General features: G+C 38.7%; 1 protein-coding gene across 5 annotated transcripts in view; it reads right to left on the bottom strand.

Moving 5' to 3' along the window:
* Positions 1-21,518, bottom strand: part of ddr1 (discoidin domain receptor tyrosine kinase 1) — an 85,161-nt gene that overhangs the window by 11,129 nt on the left and 52,514 nt on the right. For 4 of the 5 annotated variants that reach the window (XM_007550198.2, XM_016670524.1, XM_016670526.1 and 1 more), the window contains exons 7-13: positions 20,962-21,064; positions 20,161-20,347; positions 13,878-14,127; positions 9,529-9,678; positions 8,144-8,200; positions 2,361-2,521; positions 1,916-2,123 (exon numbers count right to left, since the gene is read on the bottom strand). In XM_007550198.2, coding sequence (XP_007550260.1) covers positions 1,916-2,123; positions 2,361-2,521; positions 8,144-8,200; positions 9,529-9,678; positions 13,878-14,127; positions 20,161-20,347; positions 20,962-21,064 — 1,116 coding nt within the window. The remainder of the gene's footprint in view (positions 1-1,915; positions 2,124-2,360; positions 2,522-8,143; positions 8,201-9,528; positions 9,679-13,877; positions 14,128-20,160; positions 20,348-20,961; positions 21,065-21,518) is intronic. The other variant, XM_016670525.1, reaches the window with a different exon arrangement.

Below are 21,518 nucleotides of genomic sequence, written 5' to 3'. Positions count from 1 at the left end.
TGCTGAGGGCGCCCCGATGGAGCAGAGCCAGTCAGATGTTAGTGAATGCCAATGTACCAACCTGCGCTGCTGTGCTTCGAAACATTATGCACAGATGAAGATTAACAGACTCTGCAAACGGCATCATTCAGACTTTGACCAATCCTGTTCAAAGCTCAGCGAGGTTCTTCTCCGGTTTATGGAATCACTGGCACATTAGTTTATATGTCAGTGATTGATTATTTTATTATATATATTTTTTTCTTTTTATTGTTCTTGTTCCGTTTATGGACCATAATTGTGTCTAAATAAAGTGGATTTATTGATATAGTTTCTCTTTTTTAGCTCTTCCTACCAAAAACTGGATGAAAAAGGTTCTTCAGTCAGATGCTTTTTTTCCTCAACTAGCCATTTTTTAAGGACAGTTTTGTTACAGAGACTTCAGTTCCTATTTTATTTGTCGTTTCTGTAGTTTTGTTTATTTATTTTGGATAATTAAAATGTTTTCCAGATCCAGGGTTAAATGTCCATTAGAATTTAAAGTTTATTGAGCTTTGACAATTTGTTCTTGCATTATTATGCTTTTACTATTGTATTGCCTAAAAACAACCTCAAAACAAGAAAATCTTTTATTCACAAAAACATCTGGAACAGTTTATTGTCAAGCAAAATTTGCTATTGTGCATTGCAAAACCACAACATCTTACTCAGTATTTTTGTCTAGTTTCAAGTGCAAATATCTTAGTTCACTTGAAATGAAAGAAACAAACTTACCAGAAACTTTTCAGCGATATAGGAGCTTGTTTTAGGGTTAGGGTTCCTTAATATTGATGAAAACATGCCAGTTCCATTGGCAGATTATTACAACAAGATGTTTTTCCATGTTAAATTACTTTTAAGTTAGTTTTGCCTTGTTTCAGGTGTAACAAGGTATTTGTGCTAGAAACTAGACAAATACTTGGTAAGATTTTGTGTTTTTGCAGTGCAACAGGCCACTCAACACTGTATCTGTGAAAAGAGTCCCTGCAGTCTGCAGCATTTCAAAATAAACATGGCAGAAAAAGCTTCTTCTTCAGTCAAATGTGCTGAAGCTGGGTTAATTATTATCATTATTATGAGGATACATCTTAAATCTCAGTAGACATTTATGTTGAGGGTACTTCCATTTATGCCATGATGGCTTTGGACACCCTGTAAAGTTTCATTCCAAGCCACACCAGCACTAATGCGATGCTCCATAATCAGCCAAAGAAACGACACCCAGAGGCCGACAGTGAAGGAAAAGCCACAGGAAGTTCATTTGAAAGCTGCTGAGGTTAGACATGCCGTTTTCTACATTTTCCCTTTATTGGGCTGTTTATAGAGGCGTTTTGTCCTGTTCACACTGCAGTCAACGCTCTTTGCTGAGGTCAGATTTTTGTGCAGTTTTTCCACATTGTAATTTAAATGCAACGACTTCAGACTCCAGTGTGAACAGGCCTCTGTTCTTCAGCCTTGAATGAAACGCGTGTTGGTTATCATGATGCTGTCACACTTCAGTGGTGTGAATGAAATGCCAAGTGAAATGCAAAGCGACCATTCAGACTGGGGTCACATTTAGGATCACATATTAAAGCAGCCTTTACTTGACTTTAAGATCAGTTTTGTTTTATGTGGGCCACATATGTGCAAAACGGTCAGATTGTGGCTGTATGTTGACAGCATCTGAAAAGGACTAATGAGTGAAAAAGCAGTGCTAAAAACTTTAAAGAAACACGTTCCAAAGAAATGTCAGGAAGAAATAATGAAGAAAAAAGGATGACTTGAGGCTCTGAGACCACTTTATGTCACATTATTTATGTTCCAAAACTGACTTGGAAACATTTCCTCCAACACACAGATTTAATATTAAAGATAAGCAACATTTAAACCCCTCAGTGTTTGTTCTGTAACTTACTGGTGCTGTCCCTCTGGTCTCTGGGCCGCAGCAGAGCGCTGGGCTCCTGATACTCCCCCTCTGCGTCTCTGTCATGGTCCCGGTCGTCAGGAAAAGTGTGTATGCGCTGGTAGCGGCTCGAGTAGCTGTGTGTGTTGTTGATCACCACGTTGTCCGAGGGGACGGACAGATGGACTCGGAGCTCTGAGCTGGACAGACTGCCCTGCGCCTGAAAGGCAGCATGAAGGAACTATTAGGGCTCAAATCCTGGACACAAACTTTAATCGCTTTAATAACAGCGCATATAAATCCAGATGGAGACGGGCTGGTTTACTGCCAGAAGGCTGGCAGCTGTTCTCTCCAGCTATTATTAACTCAAACTGAATCAAAGCGACGGTGTGGCTTCATGAAATAAAATATTTCCAGCTTAGAAATAACACCGTAAAAGGTCCAGCTCCTGACCCACCTTGCCCAGAATCTTTTTCCAGTACTGCCTCCACAGAATGACGACTATAACAGCCAGCAGCAGCAGGATGATGCCCACCAGGCAGCCGATTAGAATCGCTGTGTTACTGCCGTCGTCTTTGGCTACAGGAAGTCCCGCCCTCGGAGTAACGGCAGCAAATTCTTGAAATGGGGAAAAAGAAAGAAGAAATCAATTTCAGTTAGCTTTTTATTTATGTGTGACATCGAAAATTTGCCACTTTTAATGGTTTCAAGGTTTTGAGTTAAAGAAACCTTCAGCAGAAAAACTATGCATGTCAAAGTGACTTTAACAATCACAGGTGAGTAAATTATTTACATTCACCAGCCCTCGTTTGTTTTGGTTGAGTTCGTATCACCCAGTCACACCATGATGCGTTTAAATTGCATTACTATATCAATTACAAATGAAGCATTTCACAGAAATCACAATCTGATGCTGTATAAATGCAACCAGATCATCAAAAAAGCCTCGGGGTTTTGAAACATCCTGCAGCTTTAGCACCAGAGCTTCAACATCAAGCTCATAAACAGTCCATTGATTTGAATTTTGCATCACAGCATTAGTATCAAGTTCAACACAAATGTCTCAGCAATGACATAAATTAATCTCCTGCTGCGCTATGCTGATGCTCAGTCTGTGCTGAAGAAGATTCAGTGATCTCAGTATGCAAGTGACAAGTTCTGCCTTTTTCAGATTAATTTTTCTATTAGTATTTAACCATTCAGTGAAGACTTGAAACACCTGCAGAGAGACACTTTAATTAAACTTTGATCCCAAGATGGTAGGTAATATAAAAAACAAGGAAAGAAATGGTAAATGGTAAATTCACAGCAAAACATAACTTACTCTGCCCTGACTCACTATACTTCATCATTATAAACAATACATGTAAGAGGCATCTCATCAACATCCTTTATATACACATGTAATTTTTGCCAAATGTTTTATTCTCGTGTAAAACACATTATTAGAAATGGCCATATACATGGCAGGGTAAGAAACTATGTTAGCAACTTTATTGATTATTTACCTGAATCTCACATTTTGTGGTGGTGCCACTGAGCAGTCTTGGTATTTTCCTGTAACGAAGCATTAAACTGGTCCCAAACTACGAAACTACCTCCACTGTGACAGACTATATTTTTATGATGTCATAAAATTAAGTTCCCACATATAATGAGGTACATTTGTAAAAGCAGCATTTTTAAAAATCTCGGTGACTCCTCCTGGTTTTTTTAGTGACAGATTTTTTTTGATTACTAAGGATTTTCTTTGTACCTTTTAGGTTTTCATGATAAGTTTTCAAATTAGATTTTTTTTTCCCAGAACGCCTACTCGCATCAGATGGGGATTTATTCCATCAGTCAACGTGTCTCCTTATGAGACGAATCCAAGCCAAGTCCTGAATGCGTCTGTAGCCTTTCCCAGATTTATGCATTTTGTCTCATCTTGGTTCCTGCAGAAGTCGTTGAAGCACTAAACAAACTACTCTTTAAAGGCTCCACCTCTCTGACGCAGACGGCATGCAGCTTCAGAGGCGCCTCAAACGGCTCTGCAGCAAATCTCCAACTTATCCTTTTACAGCCGGCCAAATGTAAAAGATTGCTTTAGAAATTGAATATTTCCAAGTCAACATGGTGGATAAAAAGACAAATGACGAACAGAACGACACCTGATGTTAGTTTTACTTTGAGCCAAACTCGGGTCCTTGTGCACCGGCGATAATAACTGACAGCCGGTTTCAGAAGATGATAAACAACGTGGCTTCCTCCTCAATCCTTCTGCTGCACCTTTTGTTCCTTTCAAGCATTGTCTCAAAGCTTAGATGTAAATTGGACTCTATCTCAGCCATGATTTATGAGCCACTATAAGTGAGTTGTTGTGTATTTTTCTGCAGAAAGAAATCCATCTTTCATTTCATTACTCCGTTTTTGTGTTTGGGGCATATCTGACCAATAATCTGTGGACTGAAGGTGTGTGAGTAACAGGCTTATGTAAACATGCCAGTGTTATGACTATAAATTAAACTAAATTAGATTTCTGTTTTGTGCTTACAAACACATGCTCTGCATAAAGAAAATGTGTGTTATAGAATTAAATATGTGGGTGCAGCCTCTGCAGCTGGAGTTGCGAGAAAGTTTGGGAGTGAGCGTGCTTTCAAGTCCAACCACAGAAAAACATCCAGGAAATGATGATTTAGTTCTGTTTATTGCTTTATTCTGTGAATGACCACAGTTTATTCACTAGTTCATCAAAGCAGCAAAGTTATGCTGCATTCTGTGACAGCTGGGAATTTGGACTTTCCCCTTTTTAGTGCTGGACAAAATTTCAGAAAAACCTCAAAGAATTTTTCTCCTAGTCTTGAAGGTTATTACATGGTCTTGTGATATTTCTAAATTTCTTACATTTTGCACCATGAAATGCATAATTACCCCATTTCCAAATGCTTTTGCCCTAAACTTTAAAGGCATACCAGTTTTCCTAAATGTGTATTGTGTTAGTTTTTTATGTCCCAGACTTACAAAGAAGTGAAATGAAAATTATGCTTTACAAATAGAAGAAACTTAACTTTTACACTCACACAGGAAAACGGCTTCAGACAGATGTGTAATTGTATAACTACACATCTTTGAAAAGTAGAAGTAGAACCTCCTGCACAAACAACAAGAATGCAGCAAGTGGTTTCTGAATGGTAAGTCAACAACAGTCAACAGCAGCCATTGTACAGCGCACACAGTGGTAGAACCAGCTGACCAAAGGTGCTGGAATTCAGCGTCAGTTGCTCGGTAACAGGGCTGGTCTTAGCTGGGGTTGCTAGGTAACAATGCAGCCCCTTTTGAATATGACTCAACAATCAAGATTTTTGAAACAGCTAATTTTCCTCATTGTCTTATAGCCAAACAACAGATGGGTTTTTCATAAGTGATCGGGCTGTTTTCAGGAGCAGTTAAGACCCAAACAGTAGTAAAATAAAAACATGCAAAATGTGAATTTTGCATAATGTTATCTCCCTCATCTCCCCCTTATCTCTTCTAAGACATAGCTGTCCACCCAAACCGGCAAACAGGGAAGGAAAGAATTAGAGAAACCACCAAGAGACCCATAATAACTGTAGAGGAGCTGCAGATATTCAAAGCACAAATGGGAAAATCGGCTAATGGGACAAACAAATCTGCTTTTATGGAAGAGAGGAAAGAAGAAAGTCATTGGTAAAATAGAAAAAAAAGGGGGGGGGTGGAAGTAATGAAAGACAAACAATGTTTTAAGTGATGGAAAACTACCAATGCACAAAACCCTAAACATGCCATACCCACTGTGAAACATGGTGGTGGCAGCATTATGCTGTGGGGACGCTTTTATTCAGCAGCAACATAAAAGAAGATCAGAGATAATGACAAAATGGATGGAGCCAAATATTGACCAGTCCTGTAATAAAAACCTGCTGCAAGCTGAAAAGTGTGGAGACTTTTTATTAGGACGATGACTTTAGATTCACAGCTAAAGCTCATGTGTTAGAAGGGCCCAGTCAAAGTTCAGGACAAATCCAGCCTATTAAGAAGAATGGTATCTAGATGTGCAAAGCTGGAAGTGATTTAAACAAAAAAAAACAAAAAAAAACATATAAAGTTCTGACTCAGAGAGGCTGAATGCAAAGGCACGGTACACTGCTCTGACTTTTATTGTGAAAGTGTTTCCTATACTCTGCTGGTGTTGAAGTTTCTGGTCGTGACTTTACAAGACGTTAAACCATTCAAGGGTTATGAAAACTTCAAGGAGGAATATAATCTCTAACAGAAACATTTTACACCATAACAATCACTAAATAAAAGAAGCAGCAGGAAGTATGATGCCTTTATTCCTTTTAGGCTATTTTTCTGATGTAATGCGACTTAGAGAGACCTTCATATTGCCAGACAGTTTTCTAAATTATTCTGTATTCAGTCGCTGTGTGGCTTTGTGGATTTATAACCAGAGTGTGGCATAAGCTAGTGCACTGAAGAGCCTTCAAACACCAGCGCTCTCAGAGGAGTCGCGCTCTCACAGGGGGGGGTCACACACCAGCACAGGCACACCAGGCTTACTGCACATCTGACTGGGACCGACTGCTTCAATATTCACCATAACCCAGAGCCTAACGTACCCCGCTGCTCAGGGAGCAGCGTGTCCGTGTGGTTTCACTTCTAAGTGGCTTTGTAGCCAAGGAATAATTAGAATAAGCCAGTTTCTTTCTCCTTTCAATGTCAACCAAGGCATGTTTGTTGAATAAAAAAGAAAGACCAATTTTCCCCTGGTCTGTGGTGAAATCTCTATATAATCCGAGTTTTAGGAGGCAATATAAGGCTGGACAATATGGCTGAAAAATGTATAGACATTCCATATCAGTCAATAGATAACTATTACTTACCTTGTTTTAAAATCTGAAATGCTGACAAAGCCGTGACCTTTCCTGTTTTATCCACAGTTTTCATTACACACCGTCGTTTTTTAATTTTAAGCGTTCATCAGGTACAGTGAGACCTTAAACTGCCGCTGTGTCAGTTACTCAACATATTGTTGCTAGGTAACCAAAGAGTGAGTGCGTTGCTAGGTAACCACAGAGTGAGTGAGGTAGTTGAGGCCTCAACTGGCCAAGTTTGAGCAGCTAAAGTGTTTTCTCTGCCTACATCTCCCAGAATGCCAAGCTGTTCTGGATCGTAGTTCAGTGAATATTCTATCAGGCATATTATCTGCTGATATTGATCACTTGTCTACCATGATAAATGGTATTGATTTATTGTCCAACCCTATTAGCGGGTGTAGAAGCCTACACAGAAATGTAAGACACTAGTTGCCTGTTGCATCATTAAGCACTTAGTTTGTTTTTCTTTTTTTAATATCGCGATATTGTTTATTTCTTCATTTAAAAACTGCTTTTTGTATTTACTCAGGTCATCTCTGAACCTCTGAGTTGTTTTTGATTATTACTAAGTGGAACATTGATCAATACATTTGGTGTACATTTGACAAAATGTAATGTTAATTGCTCATTTCATAATTCGTTACCGTGTTGTGTTTTTATGGCGTAAAGAGCTTTGAACTGCCTTGCTGCTGAAACGGGCTATAAATAAACTAGATTTGATATTTAAATCAATTTGATGGTATGAAACATTTAATGGTGGCACAAAAAGACAAAGACAGAACATAGCAACCCATGCACATGCCTACATTTATAAATCCAGATTTACCAGCGAGTGTTTTAAACATTAGTCTGTCAGAGCATAACAGTGTTCCTGCATCTCTCTCTCTCTCTGTCACTTGAACACCATGCGGGTAATAAATAAACCCAGACAAAGCCATCCAACCACATCCAGTAAAAAGTACAAAGCAGCAAACACGACACAGAAAACCATTTCCAGCTCTTTTCATTTTTTTTAAAGCCTGTTATTGTTTAGCTGTGTAGAACAGAGCCAGCTCGCCAACAAAACATGCAGTTTGTGAGACCACAGGAAGCCAAGATGTTATTGGATGCAAATATAATTTACTATGGCTGCGTTAAGAGTTGTTTCCTCGAGCTGTTTATTTTCCAACTCTGGGGACAGACCCAGTGCCAAATCCTGTCCCTCTAATCCCTGCTCCATTATTGTACAGCAAACTGTCTACTTAGCACAGCGGACAGGTTTTTTTAAGCTACCGGAGGAGAGCCAACGCAAATGGAGCTGACCTCCTTCTCCGTCTCTTTAAGAAAATAAAAAAAGAGAATCTCCTTCAGTGCACTCTCTCACCTGACAGCGTCCAGTTAGCAGTGGTGTCCATCATGAGGGTAGTGGCGGTGGGGGGTTCTGGAGGAGCGAGGGATGAACAAGGGAGGAAAGTGTGAGAGGAGAGATGATGAAGGCTCGAAGAAGAGGGATGAGGGGAATTTTTATCTGTCTCAGCAAAGATGGAGTTCTGTGCTTCCTTGACCAAGTCAGGATAGGACTATGGCCTATACAAAGCACGTTTATTACATATTTTTGCACAAAATCATTCTTAGATAATGAGATTTCACTCTAGAAGCTTATGTGAGCTCCTTTTAGAATGAGCAGTTTTAGGGCGTCTTGTCACTTTAAATCCAAATAAGGTGCTGCTGGCCACACCCCAAACTCAACATTTACACTCATTCAGAAAAACCTCAAAGAATTTTTCTCCTAGTCTTGAAGGTTATTACATGGTCTTGTGATATTTCTAAATTTCTAAATATTCTATATTAATATAGAATATTTAGATATTTAGAAATATTCTTTCTAAATATTGTGCAGCTGCAAACAGCTGCACAATAATACCACCATACATCTTTGAAAAGCAGAAGTAGAGCGTCCTGCACAACCAACAAGGATGCATCAAGTGGTTTCTGGATAGTAAGCCACCAACCAAACACTTCTCTTTTTCAGCAGCCATTGTACAAAACCAGCTAACCAAATGTGCTGGAGCTTCACTTGGGTTGCTAGGTAACAGGCTGGCGTTGCTAGGTGAGGGGCAGAGCCTGCTGATTTGTGATGTTGCATTCCAAAGGTTTTTGAAGCGACTCATTTTCCAGTCACTAAAAATCATTAACTTATTGCCAAAATATGGCTGGATGGGTTTGTTTAAGCGCTTGTTTTGATTCTAGAAGCAATTGAGACCCAAATGGAAGTATAAAAAAGTGCAAAATGTTGGCACGGTGGTGGCACACTGATAAAGTGGTCGACCCATAAGGAGGCCTCAGGTCTTGGTGCGTTGATCACAGGTTGGAGTCCCGGCCTGTTGAGCTTTGCTACACATCTTCCTCCCTCTCAAAAAAAGTACAAAATGTAAATTCTTCATAACATGTCACTTTTAACAACCATGCTGACGGTGTAAAAGCTTCCTTGTGATGGTAATCATTTAATCTTTCTCTTCAGTGTTTCCAAAAATCACCATAAAATATAGAAAATAAGTGTCTGCAAATAACCTGAGGTCAGAATAAAATATATTTCATGGTTTTGTCAAACTCATAAGTGCAGTCGCCACAGGAGAAGATAAAGCGATGGGGACAGAAACCAGAGACAGGAGAGGAAAGAGATAAAAGAAGAAAAGCAGAAAGGAAGGGAAGGACAGACAAAAGGCAGGATGTTGTCAAGTGAGGATCAGAAACTTGACCCAAACCTACCAGAAGGCTTAGAGCTGGTGCTGAATGAGTCGTGACTCGATGTGGGACCAGAGGTGGTGACGTTCCCCAGAGGAGTCGGACTAGGGTCCGGAGACTTTGGATGATTTTGATGAAATGAATCAGCGTCCGTCTCATCCTCTCCAAATGGTTCTGGATACGCAAAATATGGAGAAAACAAAGGGGGAAAAAGTGAACAACAGACTAACTAGCCCTGGTTTTTCAACAAAGGAGTGAACAACTTGTTACTGAGGGAAAACTCAAAGTTAACTTCTTACTAACATGTAAGAAGGTGTTTTAAAGAAAACTATTTTTACACAACATACTGAGATATGTCTACAGCTCATCCAGGCTGTAAGAGAAAACGAGGCTTTTAGCAGATGACCACAACAAGAGATGCTCAGATTTATACTTTTAGGCTGAGTATATATTTATATTATGGAGAAAAATTGGGTTTTGAAAAGGTAGGAGCCTTTCAAAACCTTTGAAAACACTTAGCCACAACGGCAAAAATGGTCAAATTGCACCTGAGTTTAAAGAACCACAGAAGCTTATCCAGGGGTGAACGTAAGGGGGTACGGTAGGGTGCTGCGTACCCCTAAAAGATTTAGCGGGGGTACGCAGCACCTGCAAGAGAGTGGAGCGGCTGTCTGCTGTAAAAAATCAATGGGTTCACTGTGCAGCTGTGAGTTCACCCACTAATCAGCCATGACTGATTAGTTTTTCAAGAACAATCTAAAACACGACTTAATCAGTTAATAAATAACTTTTTTCCCATTTCATATTGTTTCTGAACTGTTCGTGCAGGAACAACATCAGACATCTCAGTCCAGAAATGTGCAGTTCTAGGCACAGCCAAGATACTGGAGGAAGCCTCAAGCTCCCAGGCCTGGTAGAGGACCCGAGCTCAGAGGATGAAAGAGAGAGAGACCACCCGCGGAGGGTGAGAAGGAATTTATTTACATATATATATATATATTTTTTTTTTTTTGTCATAGTACCCCCAAGAATTTAAAACTACTTTCACCCCTGAGCTTATCCTTAATATAAAAGCAATTGTGCAAAATGATTGAAAAAAAATCTAAGATGACAAACTAAACAACATTTTAATAAAATTAAGTAGGGAATCATACATTTACTTTGTAGCTTTTTATTGCCTTTATTAGAAGACAGACATCCAATTCTGTAAATTGAGTAGAGAGACACGAGTCGATTCCTGCTGCATTTAGTCAGTTTAATGCCTGTTTGCACCAGATTCTGCTTCCAAGTTACAGTTACTGGATGTTTCTGATCCTTCTATATGATAGAACATTAAAAATGAAAGACAAACAATCAGATTAATAAAAGCTGAAAATATTTTTAATTGTTAAAAGTTTTTGATTTGTCTGCATCTTGCATCAGCAAAAAGTCACCGTCTTTGTTAAATTTAAAAAATGCCCCTGCATTTGAGCAGCTGGGCCAGATTTTTTTTTACCAGCTTTGAATTAATCACCTAAAGAACCACAATAGCCCCGGGTTGTTACCCCTGGTCTCCAGGTTACACACCTACAGACTGCTACTTTAGTATTTCTACTTACCTTAAACGTCAACAGAAACCTGACATACATGATCTCGGCAACATTTGAAAGTATTTAATCAGAGCAGAAACAATGACTGCTGTTTAGGATCAGGAGGCAACGCAATGCTTTTCGACAAGAATGATGGATTGTATTGCTCACCAACTCTCCAGCTGCCTTTGTTAGCTCACTATTTAGCATCAGGTTTTGTAGCTAACAGAGGGAGAGCAGATAACAGGATGGATTATTTAACTCTGATTCATTGAAATCCTGGACGGCGCATTTGAGGTTTATAGAACGAGTGTCAAACTCACATCAAGATCATGAATGTTCTGTTAATGATCTGTTAAACTGTTAAACTATTAATAAATAGTCTTTGCATTCAATTAGTTCTTAAAATTAAATAATATTGAAAATATTTTCACATTATTCAGTGCCTCCAGGATTTTGTGATTGTTTTTGTGATTTTTTTGCAATCAAAATGACTGATTTTGTGGTGCTGATTAGAAATATTTGAAGGGAATTTCAAAGGAATCTTTTATATACGACAGTAAATGTGACATTTTGCTACCCACTGTGTCGTATAAGCTGAACGTATAAGATGAATACATGAATTATTTTATTTTTATTTTTATTTGCAGTTGAGGTGTTGATTGACTGTAACAACTTGTGTGTCTGAGTGTTTTAGATTCAATAAATTATATCGATCATGAACTATAACCTGAATTCAGGCAGCAGAGTAGAGGACATAATAAATACCGCCACCTGCAGGTGGGAGTCGACACTCACTTAAACCAAGTGCGTTTGATTATTTTTGCGTTATATTTGCAATAAGCTCACAAATGTGTGTGAATTTCAGCAATCACAAATAAACTAGAGGGTCTGATTGATTTGGCATCTAGAGTCTAGATGGCCGCATAAAATGATGCAGTGGGCCAAATTTGGCCCCTGGGCCTCGAGTTTGACACATTTCGTTTAAAGGAATCATCTTCTTCCTCAATGATTAGGTTTTTATAATTTATTATGAAGGTTTTCCACTCCGGTTAAAGTTACTGGAGCTGAATTTCTTCTTTCTGGAGTTAATACAGCAGACATGCTTCACTGATCCATTATTCTGACATTCACACAGTTGGACAGGCGCAACGTTTCTTCAAAATCTAATTTATTATCTGAATGATTCAAGTCAACAAACTCGACATTGTTGGGTCAAATTATTCAGGTACCTGACTTTGCTGTTATCACATCAGAGCTGACACAACGGACAGTTTAATTAGCCGCCGTTATCTCAGCTGTAGTGTAGATGGGCACGTCTGACTTTTGGTCAGAGAGTAATAAATCTTACACTTCAGATACTTTGGGTTCAAAACAAACAAAGACAAGGAGGCCAATGTAGGAAAGAACAGCTTTTTCCCAGAACTGAAGCTGCAGCATGATAAAGAGGCGTGTAAAGATTAACTGTTGCACGTTTGTTGTAGCTCTATGAAGAGTCGACCGCACCAGAAAGGCTGTGGGTAAAATGCATTCTGATATAAATACTACCATAAAGTCCTTGCATGCAAATGCTGACACTGGTAGAATAAAAGTCATCGGCAGAGGAACTTTTATCAAAATAATTGGCTTCATTAAATGAAGATGCTCAGTTTTATTCCTTGTTGCTTCTCATGCAAACGTTATTAAACCCTCCAGTCTGCACAACTGAGCTTGGTATTTAAAACATAGTTTATGTAATAATGAATTTTAAGCCTCTTTTACTTTGTTGATCATGAACCTGCTGGACATCTGCAGCACTGCATCTCAGACTTAAGTTGAATGTATCTTTCAAAACATTTTCTATAATAAATCCAAATAAAACAGTTTAGAACCAGAATGTGTTGACAAACAACATTTTAATACCAGGAATTACAAATTAAGGCAGCAAAATGGTGCCTGACAAATAATTTTATTGTTACTGCTGTTTTAGATCCAACATGCACAGCTTTGGGGTTTGATCCCACTCATAAATGTGGGACAAAACTTTATATATTTAGCCGTAAAATGAATTACTTTATTTAAAAAGACATTTGTAAGCTTTATTTTGAAAGGCCAGGAGAATCATCTTATAGCTGTGCAATAAGATGACCTGTTTGAAACTTTTACTTTGAAGAGAACACAAGAGCTTTATTTTGAAAGACTCACTGGTTTTACTTAATTGGTTATAGTACGTAAAGTGGAAGCTGCAATAATCAAACCAATGAAGCAATAAAACTTATTTTTTTAAGACTTTTAAGTTTTTTTTGTAAAGTTTAACTGAGGTATGATAACCATATGTGTATCTAATAATGTCCTGCTACTTTAACTAGCTTAGAAAAGTCAGTAATGTTAAAGCAATTCAACCTTTAAAGTGCTGAGGATTTCCTTTGCAGGACAATCATTTGAAAACACTTTTTATATTGAAATGCATAAACGGGTTTTATTTTGAAAGGTCAACATAATCTCTCTTTAAACACTGGTTGACTTCCATTAGTAAAACAAAACCCACTAATAATTAATTTTTTTTACTCTGAAGAGCATCTTCAAGACCAAAAATCAGAAAAACATTTATCTTGATATTTCAAATTGTTCCCATATTTCCTTATTGCTTTCATAGCTGATTCTGACAACTTTTTACTGTAAAAAAGAAACTAGAAACATTTGAAATATTTGCAATAATTATGTCTGTTTTGTGTTTTATTTGCGGAAAAAGCCAAGCACATAAAATATCTTCATGGTTTGTGGGAATACATCAGATGTAGAAGCCAGGGTAGTTTGTTTTCCTACCAGAGAGGAAGGATATCTCACTGATGAGCAACCAGCGGTCTGCAAAGTAAAATTTGCAGCGGAGAATCTGAGCCGGCCGGCCGCCGAGCGGGAGGGAGATGGGTCGTGAAGAGGGGTCCTTCAGATCTTCGAGGGGAACCGGCAGGGTGAGCGCCGGAGACGACCAGGGCTGGAGGAGGCCAGGCTTGAAAAGACACTCTACTTTGCTGAAGACTCGCACGCCCTGCGTGTGCCGGTTGTTACTGTGAACCTAGGAGAGCAACAGAAGTGAGTGAGTCCAAGAGAAAAATACGCAAAAGATAAAGATCAAGAGGGAAAGAGATGCAATCAAAACTCTACTAACTATGCATGTGAATTAGCTCGAACACACAGCAAACTCTGGCATGTTTGTTATTCATAATGAGTAGAGAGGCTGGAAAAATAAAATGAAGACCCTAAATTAATGACACATTTTCATTCTGTTAAACTGTAATTGCTTTGGCATGAAAAGCACAGAGCAGGACTGCAGATGAACAAAATAACAAAGACAGTAAGGGAAAAAAAAACAACTAAGACTAGAGAGTCACTGAAAAAAAAAGAAAACTCAGCTGGCGACCAAAGTCTGACATTATTATTTATTTTGCTAAATTGACTGGTGACCGGTCAGATACTCCAAAATCCAATCTCTTTTGATCGGTATACACACCATCCCCAAAAACAAACAGTCCTCTCTAGTTTAGACGCTGTTGCTGAATAGAAACGAACTAAAGTAGCCGTCTCCTTTCAGCAATTACCGGGTGTTTTAGGGTCAATTCACTCCAGTCCACTTTAATCCAAATATAGTTTGTTTGTTTGTCTGGAAGATCCGGTTTGTTTGAGGAATGATGAATGTTCAATCAAAGTGAGTTTCTAGTGTTCACCTAAAAACCTCGGTCTCGGTTTGATTAAAGTGAACTCTGGCGCAGTTCGAATGCATATGTGAACACCAACCAGGCAGCACTCCGACAGCAGGGAGCGGACTACAGCACAGGGCATTCTGGGTAAAAGCAACCAAAACAAGCAAGGGGAGCCAACAGGTCATTCAATTAGTTTGGTTCATTTGGCACAAAGCAGTGTGAAAGCGAACGGCAGCAGCTGAAAATGAAACAAATGTTCCAGTTGTGGTCTCCAATTGAACCGAGTCTACTGGATTATCAGGTGTAAAAACTTGATAATAAAGTCTGAGGGGAAAAAAGGTGCAAGAAGCTTTTTAAAAGAAAACTGCATTTTCTACATTATCTACAAGCGCAGTTCTCAAAATGTGGCCTAAATTATTAACAAGCTAAAAGCAAACAACATTCATGTTGAAACAGAGACTCCTGAGCACAGGAGGAAATCTCTCACTGAAAACCTGCTGGCGTCTGCTAATGGAAAACTAATCTGGCCAAATGTTGGTAAATGTATGAAGTGGCAGGTAAACGTGACCAGCCCACAACTCAGATGCAATGTAAACACAACATAATAGTTAAAATCACAAACTGCGACGTTTACAGAGCTCAGTTTACGAGACGGCAGAATAACTCTGCCTGCAGGTCCAGAAATGGAGCCGCAAAGAAAACATTCAGAGATTCCCGTTTACTACAGGATGTAGTTTCTTGGTGAGTGATTCTCATCAGGTTGAACATAATCACCACGATAATACAGATGAAATGTCAGCTCTAATATTTGTACTGGAGGAAATTTGGTAGTATGTGCTACCTTTATTGAATTACTTCTATTATTAGTGATATTTAATGAGATTCCAGTTACCATAAGTACAAGGGTTTCATTTTTGGTTCAATGCAGCTATAAATACATTTTAAATGCACAGAATACCTACATGTGGGAATTTGAGGTCAGAGTTGGTCAGTAAAATCTGGAAACAACTCGACCTTTCTGGTAATTTACAAATCTGGGACTTTAAAATTCAACTAAATATGCAGTGCCAGTATAAAGTCTTTTTTTCTAGTATCAAAACACAAGATACTGATTAAATAAATGTTCCTTTGATACTCCGGATAATATGGTGTAACATGGAAACGTTATATTTGCTGACAAAATAAAAAGTACAGTTCTGAAATGTATTGAAAAATGTTGGCTGCTCATTCAGACAGAGAGAACGAGCCTGTCAACAGATAACAGGAAGGCCAATTAGTCTATTCTGTTTTTCGAGAACACACGGCATGTAAAATTAACTTCATGTAAAATTAATAGATCCCCACTTTTTGTTTTTTGCGCTAATGCATAATTGTAAGTTTATTGAAAATTTTCCACAAAATGGTTTACGTGACCACTAACTCCCACCTGCAGGTGGCAGTATTTCTTCCTTCCACTGCACAGCAACCTCAGCCACTGATGTCAAGTTATCGATATGGCAAGAAACAAAAATCGAGCCGTTTAATTTCTTTGAAGGATAATATATGTGTGTTTAATCTGTCAGCTTGTTTTTTTTTTCATAATTGTGCTTTTATGTGTAAATTCTGGAAGAAGTTTAATGAGGAAAAAATATTTGCTAAATTCCTTGTAATTATTTCTAAAGTAGCACCACAAAATGAGTAAGTTTGAAAAAGAAAGTCATAAAAACAATCCTGGAGGGAGAGCAGAGAAAAGTAGCTAAATCTGTGGATTTTCAAACTCTGTGTTGCTGGACTTGAAAATGTTTGCAGCTTTTTAGGAACTCTTACATTTAAAAGTGGGGATCTACATACTCCATTATAGTAGCTGCTCTAACTATGCTGATTGAAGTGGCATGGTAATCAATTATTCAGTTTTAAAACCATAATAAGACGGTTTCATATTAAAATAATTGTTATAGTTTTCAATCAGATTTCTCTCTGCTATTCTCATATTTTCTAACTTTTTAGGTGTTGAATAGAAACAGAAATCATTTGGAATCCATATTACAATCTATATTAGCAGAAATTAGCAACTAGATATGAAACTCAACACAAAACCGATTGGTGAATCTCTGAGGAAGACGGGAAAAGATTTCCCCTGTTCACAAGTAAATCTGCTCTAGTATATGAGGATGAGGAGGAAGCTAAGGGGATGAGAAAAGGATGTCGTTGGTAAAAGGAGTAAGTGAGAAGTCAAAACTCAAGATCGGACGGAAACTCAAGAAGGAAAAAGGTAGATTTTTATTTTTCTTTGGAGATAGAGGAGTTGGTGCAGAGGTTGCTTTGACAGGTTGGCTGTTAACCTCACACAGTGCAGGAGCAGTCACGCTAATCTAATCCACATGTTAATGCTCACACACAAGATGCAAAACGTCCAGCTGCACCAGATGCTCGGATGATGTGTAAGCAGGAACAACATTTGGTGTGTGCAGCGAATCATGGCTGTATAAGAGTAACAAGTAACTCACTACCCCATGAGGGAATATAGCTCCAATGACCTGCAAAACGCGTTCTTCTCTTTTAGGGAACAGCTCTGCATTCATTATGCTTCACTTTATGCATCGTAAACCCAGCCTTCATTAAGGATTCTCTCTGATCTTTCTTCTCGGTTTTAAGAGCACTGACAATTTTTTATTTTTTTTTTTTAAAAATGCTCTGAAATATTCCCCAAAGGATCTGGAGCTCGACAAAAAGCAGATCCAAGAGTGCCATGACTGTCAAAGGGTAAAGAGCAGATTTCCCGTTTGAGAAGGTGATTAGCCACAGGTTAGGGAACTCTGTCCTGCAGAGACAAGTCAACCAAGAACTGGGTTCAGGTTCCCACTTTTTATTTATCTGACCTGTGCGCCTGACATATCCGCTCAGTCAGGCAAGCATAACAGTGTATGTCAGCTGAGGTTAGTGTGGGAAAACCACTAGGGAAAGGGCAGGAAAAGCCGGATAAGTCTTGGAAAAACAATAGGAACACTGCTGGGAGATATTTTAAATGGTAACTGAGGTAAAGTAGGACAATGCCGAACACTTGAAGCATAAATCTGCTGAGAAAACTGAAAATAATTGGATTTTTCTGTGCGATTACTGAGTGTAAATTCACTTTTCAATATGTACACGAAGAGTTTGTTTCACCCAAACCGACATTCCAACCCTCGTCCAATACAACAACACAGTTATAACTCACACTGGGTTGCTTCATATCATTATCTCCATGGTTGCTCCAAAAACTAACCCCAAAAGCCACACAGACGCACAAACAGACTCTGATGCAACTCAGTGGCTCCTAGAGAGACGAGCACAGATGCACCGTCCCGACACAAACTATGGCGCATCCAAACTAATTACATGACCGCAGAGCGATTCCAGCCAAGATGAAGCTGGTGGCAGATTAACAAAGCCGAAACAATGAGGCTGGAATATGGGAATGTCAAAGGAATTTCATCAGCAACCAGAAGAATTAGGACAAAGCCAAGAAATACTTACACTTTTAGACGTAGGGATACCATGAAATAATTTATTACCAGGCACACTGTTGCCTGTGCATTTTAATAAAGCAGGCCCTGTTATGTCACATTTGGGGAAAAACACAGAATGAAGGCTTGGACTGGTTCTTGGACAATTTTCTTCAAGCTTTTAATGCCTTTAAATAAAATAACAAAGACAACAAACTATGATTTAATAACAAATCATAATGCAATCCAAAAAAAGCTACATTAAAAAAAGACGAATGTCCAAATCTGGAGTTTCTGGACATAACAAGCAGGTTAAAATAAAAAAAGACGATAACCAAACATCACGACGTCCAGAAATTAAGACAAAAGCCTATCAGATCTATATATATTTATATTTTTGCCTTTCTTCGGACTTTTTCCAGGTATGAAATAGATATTTTTGTATCAATTCATACCTGCCTTGTAAATGTTTCCTACCTGCTTTAGTGGTTTAACGTGATTCACACACTCCTGTAAGGAAGTCTAGGAAATCAACCAGCAGGGGATTATTTTGGCTCAATCAGGGATCATGATCCATCACATTTCATCAGATTCAGCTGGGGAATGTCGTGGGGAATATGAAATCCTCAGAAATTGTTATACAAGACAATAAATTACATGGAATCTGAGCATTTTTATGTCAAACTTATGCTGAAAATCATTAGGAGACATATCTGGCAATGCACGAGTTTAAAATCTGGTATGAAGAAGAGAAGCAACTCTGAGTCTGTCCAGTAAACATGGCTGCCACATCACCACCAAGGTCATTTATAACAAACCTCATCAGAAGAAAAACAAGCCTTCTAATGGTCATCCTGCATCAAATCAAGTTTTTTAATGAATGAGATCCTTGAAAATAAAATTGTTTACTAAAAGAAGAAGTCAGACTTCTTCCCTCCATCCATGTTTTAAATTCACTAAAACTAAGAACTCCCACAATTTTTGGTCCATAACGTTCCAACAAACTTTGACGCACTTTTTGGAGTTTAATACAAATCAGATACAGGTTAAGAATGTGTGTTTCAATGCACAAATGAGGAAATTCCAGTAATTCCTTCATTTGTTGAATTCAAAACAAATTTTGATTTGGTTTTTAGAAATTATGAATCATTGATTTAGATCCAAATCAAATGTTCTTCTTAAATTGTGAAGTGGTAAATAAAAAGGTTTTTATGCAAATGGCAGCATAATACAAAACAGGTTCTCACATGGTTTGTCTGATGTCAACATGCTGAGATGCTCAAATTTAAGGGCAAGTTTTGTGCACTAAAGATGTGAAAAGAACGTCAAATTGCGACATTATTGCTGGATATTGCGAGTTGCATTCAACTCACATTTCCACTTTCTTTTCCTTCATTATGTCCCACTGCGGTAAGCGTCAATACCCAGTTTAAATATGACCAAAAGTGCCGGAACTCTACGTGGGTTGCTAGGAGACGGGCTGGGCTTGGCTGGGGTTGCTAGGTAACGACGCACTGTGACTTAACAAGTGAGAGGGTCGTTTTCCAGACACCGAAAAACATCAACTTATTGACAAAATATAGCTGGGTGTTCTTTTTTCTAAATTATTAACATTAACAGAAGCAGCAGAGATCCAAATGAAAGCGTGCAAAATATGAATTTTACATAATATATCTCCTTTAAGAAAAACTACTTTAGATTTTAGAATAACTGGCCAAATAAATTGTCTGCATGCACAACATTAATGCACATTACTTAAAATATAGCTGTTATGCAAGCAGTCCTTTGCAACTACAATATACCAAACATGCCGACAGCAAATCGAAAGCCAGAACTATTTTTCTCTTCTTACTAAAAGCTTTTGCATATTTGTCTGTTTGATAAACTCCCCTAATGCTAATTTATTCATGCACCATCATCCCAAAACAACACATCTGTCCTCACCTGCATGTTGTTGAAGAGTCTGGGTTTCTCAAAATGAAACTCGATGTCCACGCTGCCTTGCCCGAGGGCTTCTCTGCTCCATCCAAGGTAATCGTACCCCGGCCACACCCGCAGCTCCTTTGTTTCTATGAAGTCATCTCCTCCCAGGACGCCGTCACAAAGCTGGCCAAGGCCTCCGAACTGCATCCTAAACAGACGCAGTATCATTAACGCATCATTTTCACAGAAACAGACTCAAGTAGCAGCAGTGGGAGCAAATTAAGTGGAAAAACTTACAGATGCACATGCAAAAATACACATCAATAGCAGAAATACATCCCAGCAGGTTTAAAGCAACACGACAGGGTCAACAATAGGACCCCCTCCACCCACAGATGTGCCTGAATCTGCTAGGAAAACGTCTGGATCACATCAAAAGTGCCTGCTCACCCGTTAGCAAAACATTTCAGCCCCATTAACTGCACAGCCTGTAAAAGTGTGGACAACTCAACCCACCCTAAATTCCTGGTTTACCCCTCATTGCCCACTGCCAAACATTATGGTCTGGAAACACGCCTCAAATCCCTGAGCGACTAAGAAAAATAATGCTATTCTCTGCTGATTAGGTGGAGAAAAAAACCAAACACCTTTTAGATGTGATGTGACAAGCACCAGATCCCTTTTATTTTTAGGTTTATTTTAACAACATTTGGGCCACATCTGAATATTTTCTTAAAAGTTTAAACTGTGGGAGACAATGAGGAAGAGTCATCATCTTCTCATGAGTAAAAATGGAAACAGAGATGCAGCTGAATACCGTACCCTTGTTCTGTGCTGCCGTCATAGGTGGAGTCGTTTAGATAGACCGGTATGCCGGGCAAGTTCATGACGTGTCCCACTGGAGCCGTGTAAGCGTACAACCCATCTGGGAAAACACAATTACAGGTTATTCAAGAAGTTATAGAAAGAAAGCATCGTCTCATAACTTTCTGTTATGTTTCCAAATATTTTGCTGCTCAAATCTTATCGTTTTGATTTGGTGAATGTTGAATTTAGTACCACAGTGCCAGCGTGATGGATGGACATTTGTTAATTTACCATTCAGAGGTACATTTACTCTTTGATTTACATTTAGTCTATTTGGTTGTAATGCTTTGCCAGCAGTTTGGCTAAAGATGATAATGTCTAGTCTGATTTGGCTGATGTAGTGGTCAGATGCAACCAGCAGGGGGAGTCTAGCACTTGAGAGGTGTCCGGCTCTTTCATTAAAATATTCCCCAGGTATGAGTTTATATATAAACACACAGGTACGGTTGCAAATTAGTTTATTAACTTGTGGAAAGCTTGTGAGTATATTTTTGACACGCCGTTGTTAGCTC

Source organism: Poecilia formosa, unplaced genomic scaffold (genome assembly GCF_000485575.1).
Source record: "Poecilia formosa unplaced genomic scaffold, Poecilia_formosa-5.1.2 Scaffold34, whole genome shotgun sequence".
NCBI classification, from domain to species: Eukaryota; Metazoa; Chordata; class Actinopteri; order Cyprinodontiformes; family Poeciliidae; genus Poecilia; species Poecilia formosa.
Note: the sequence above shows the minus strand (reverse complement) of the source record. Positions and strands in the feature narration are given on the sequence as shown.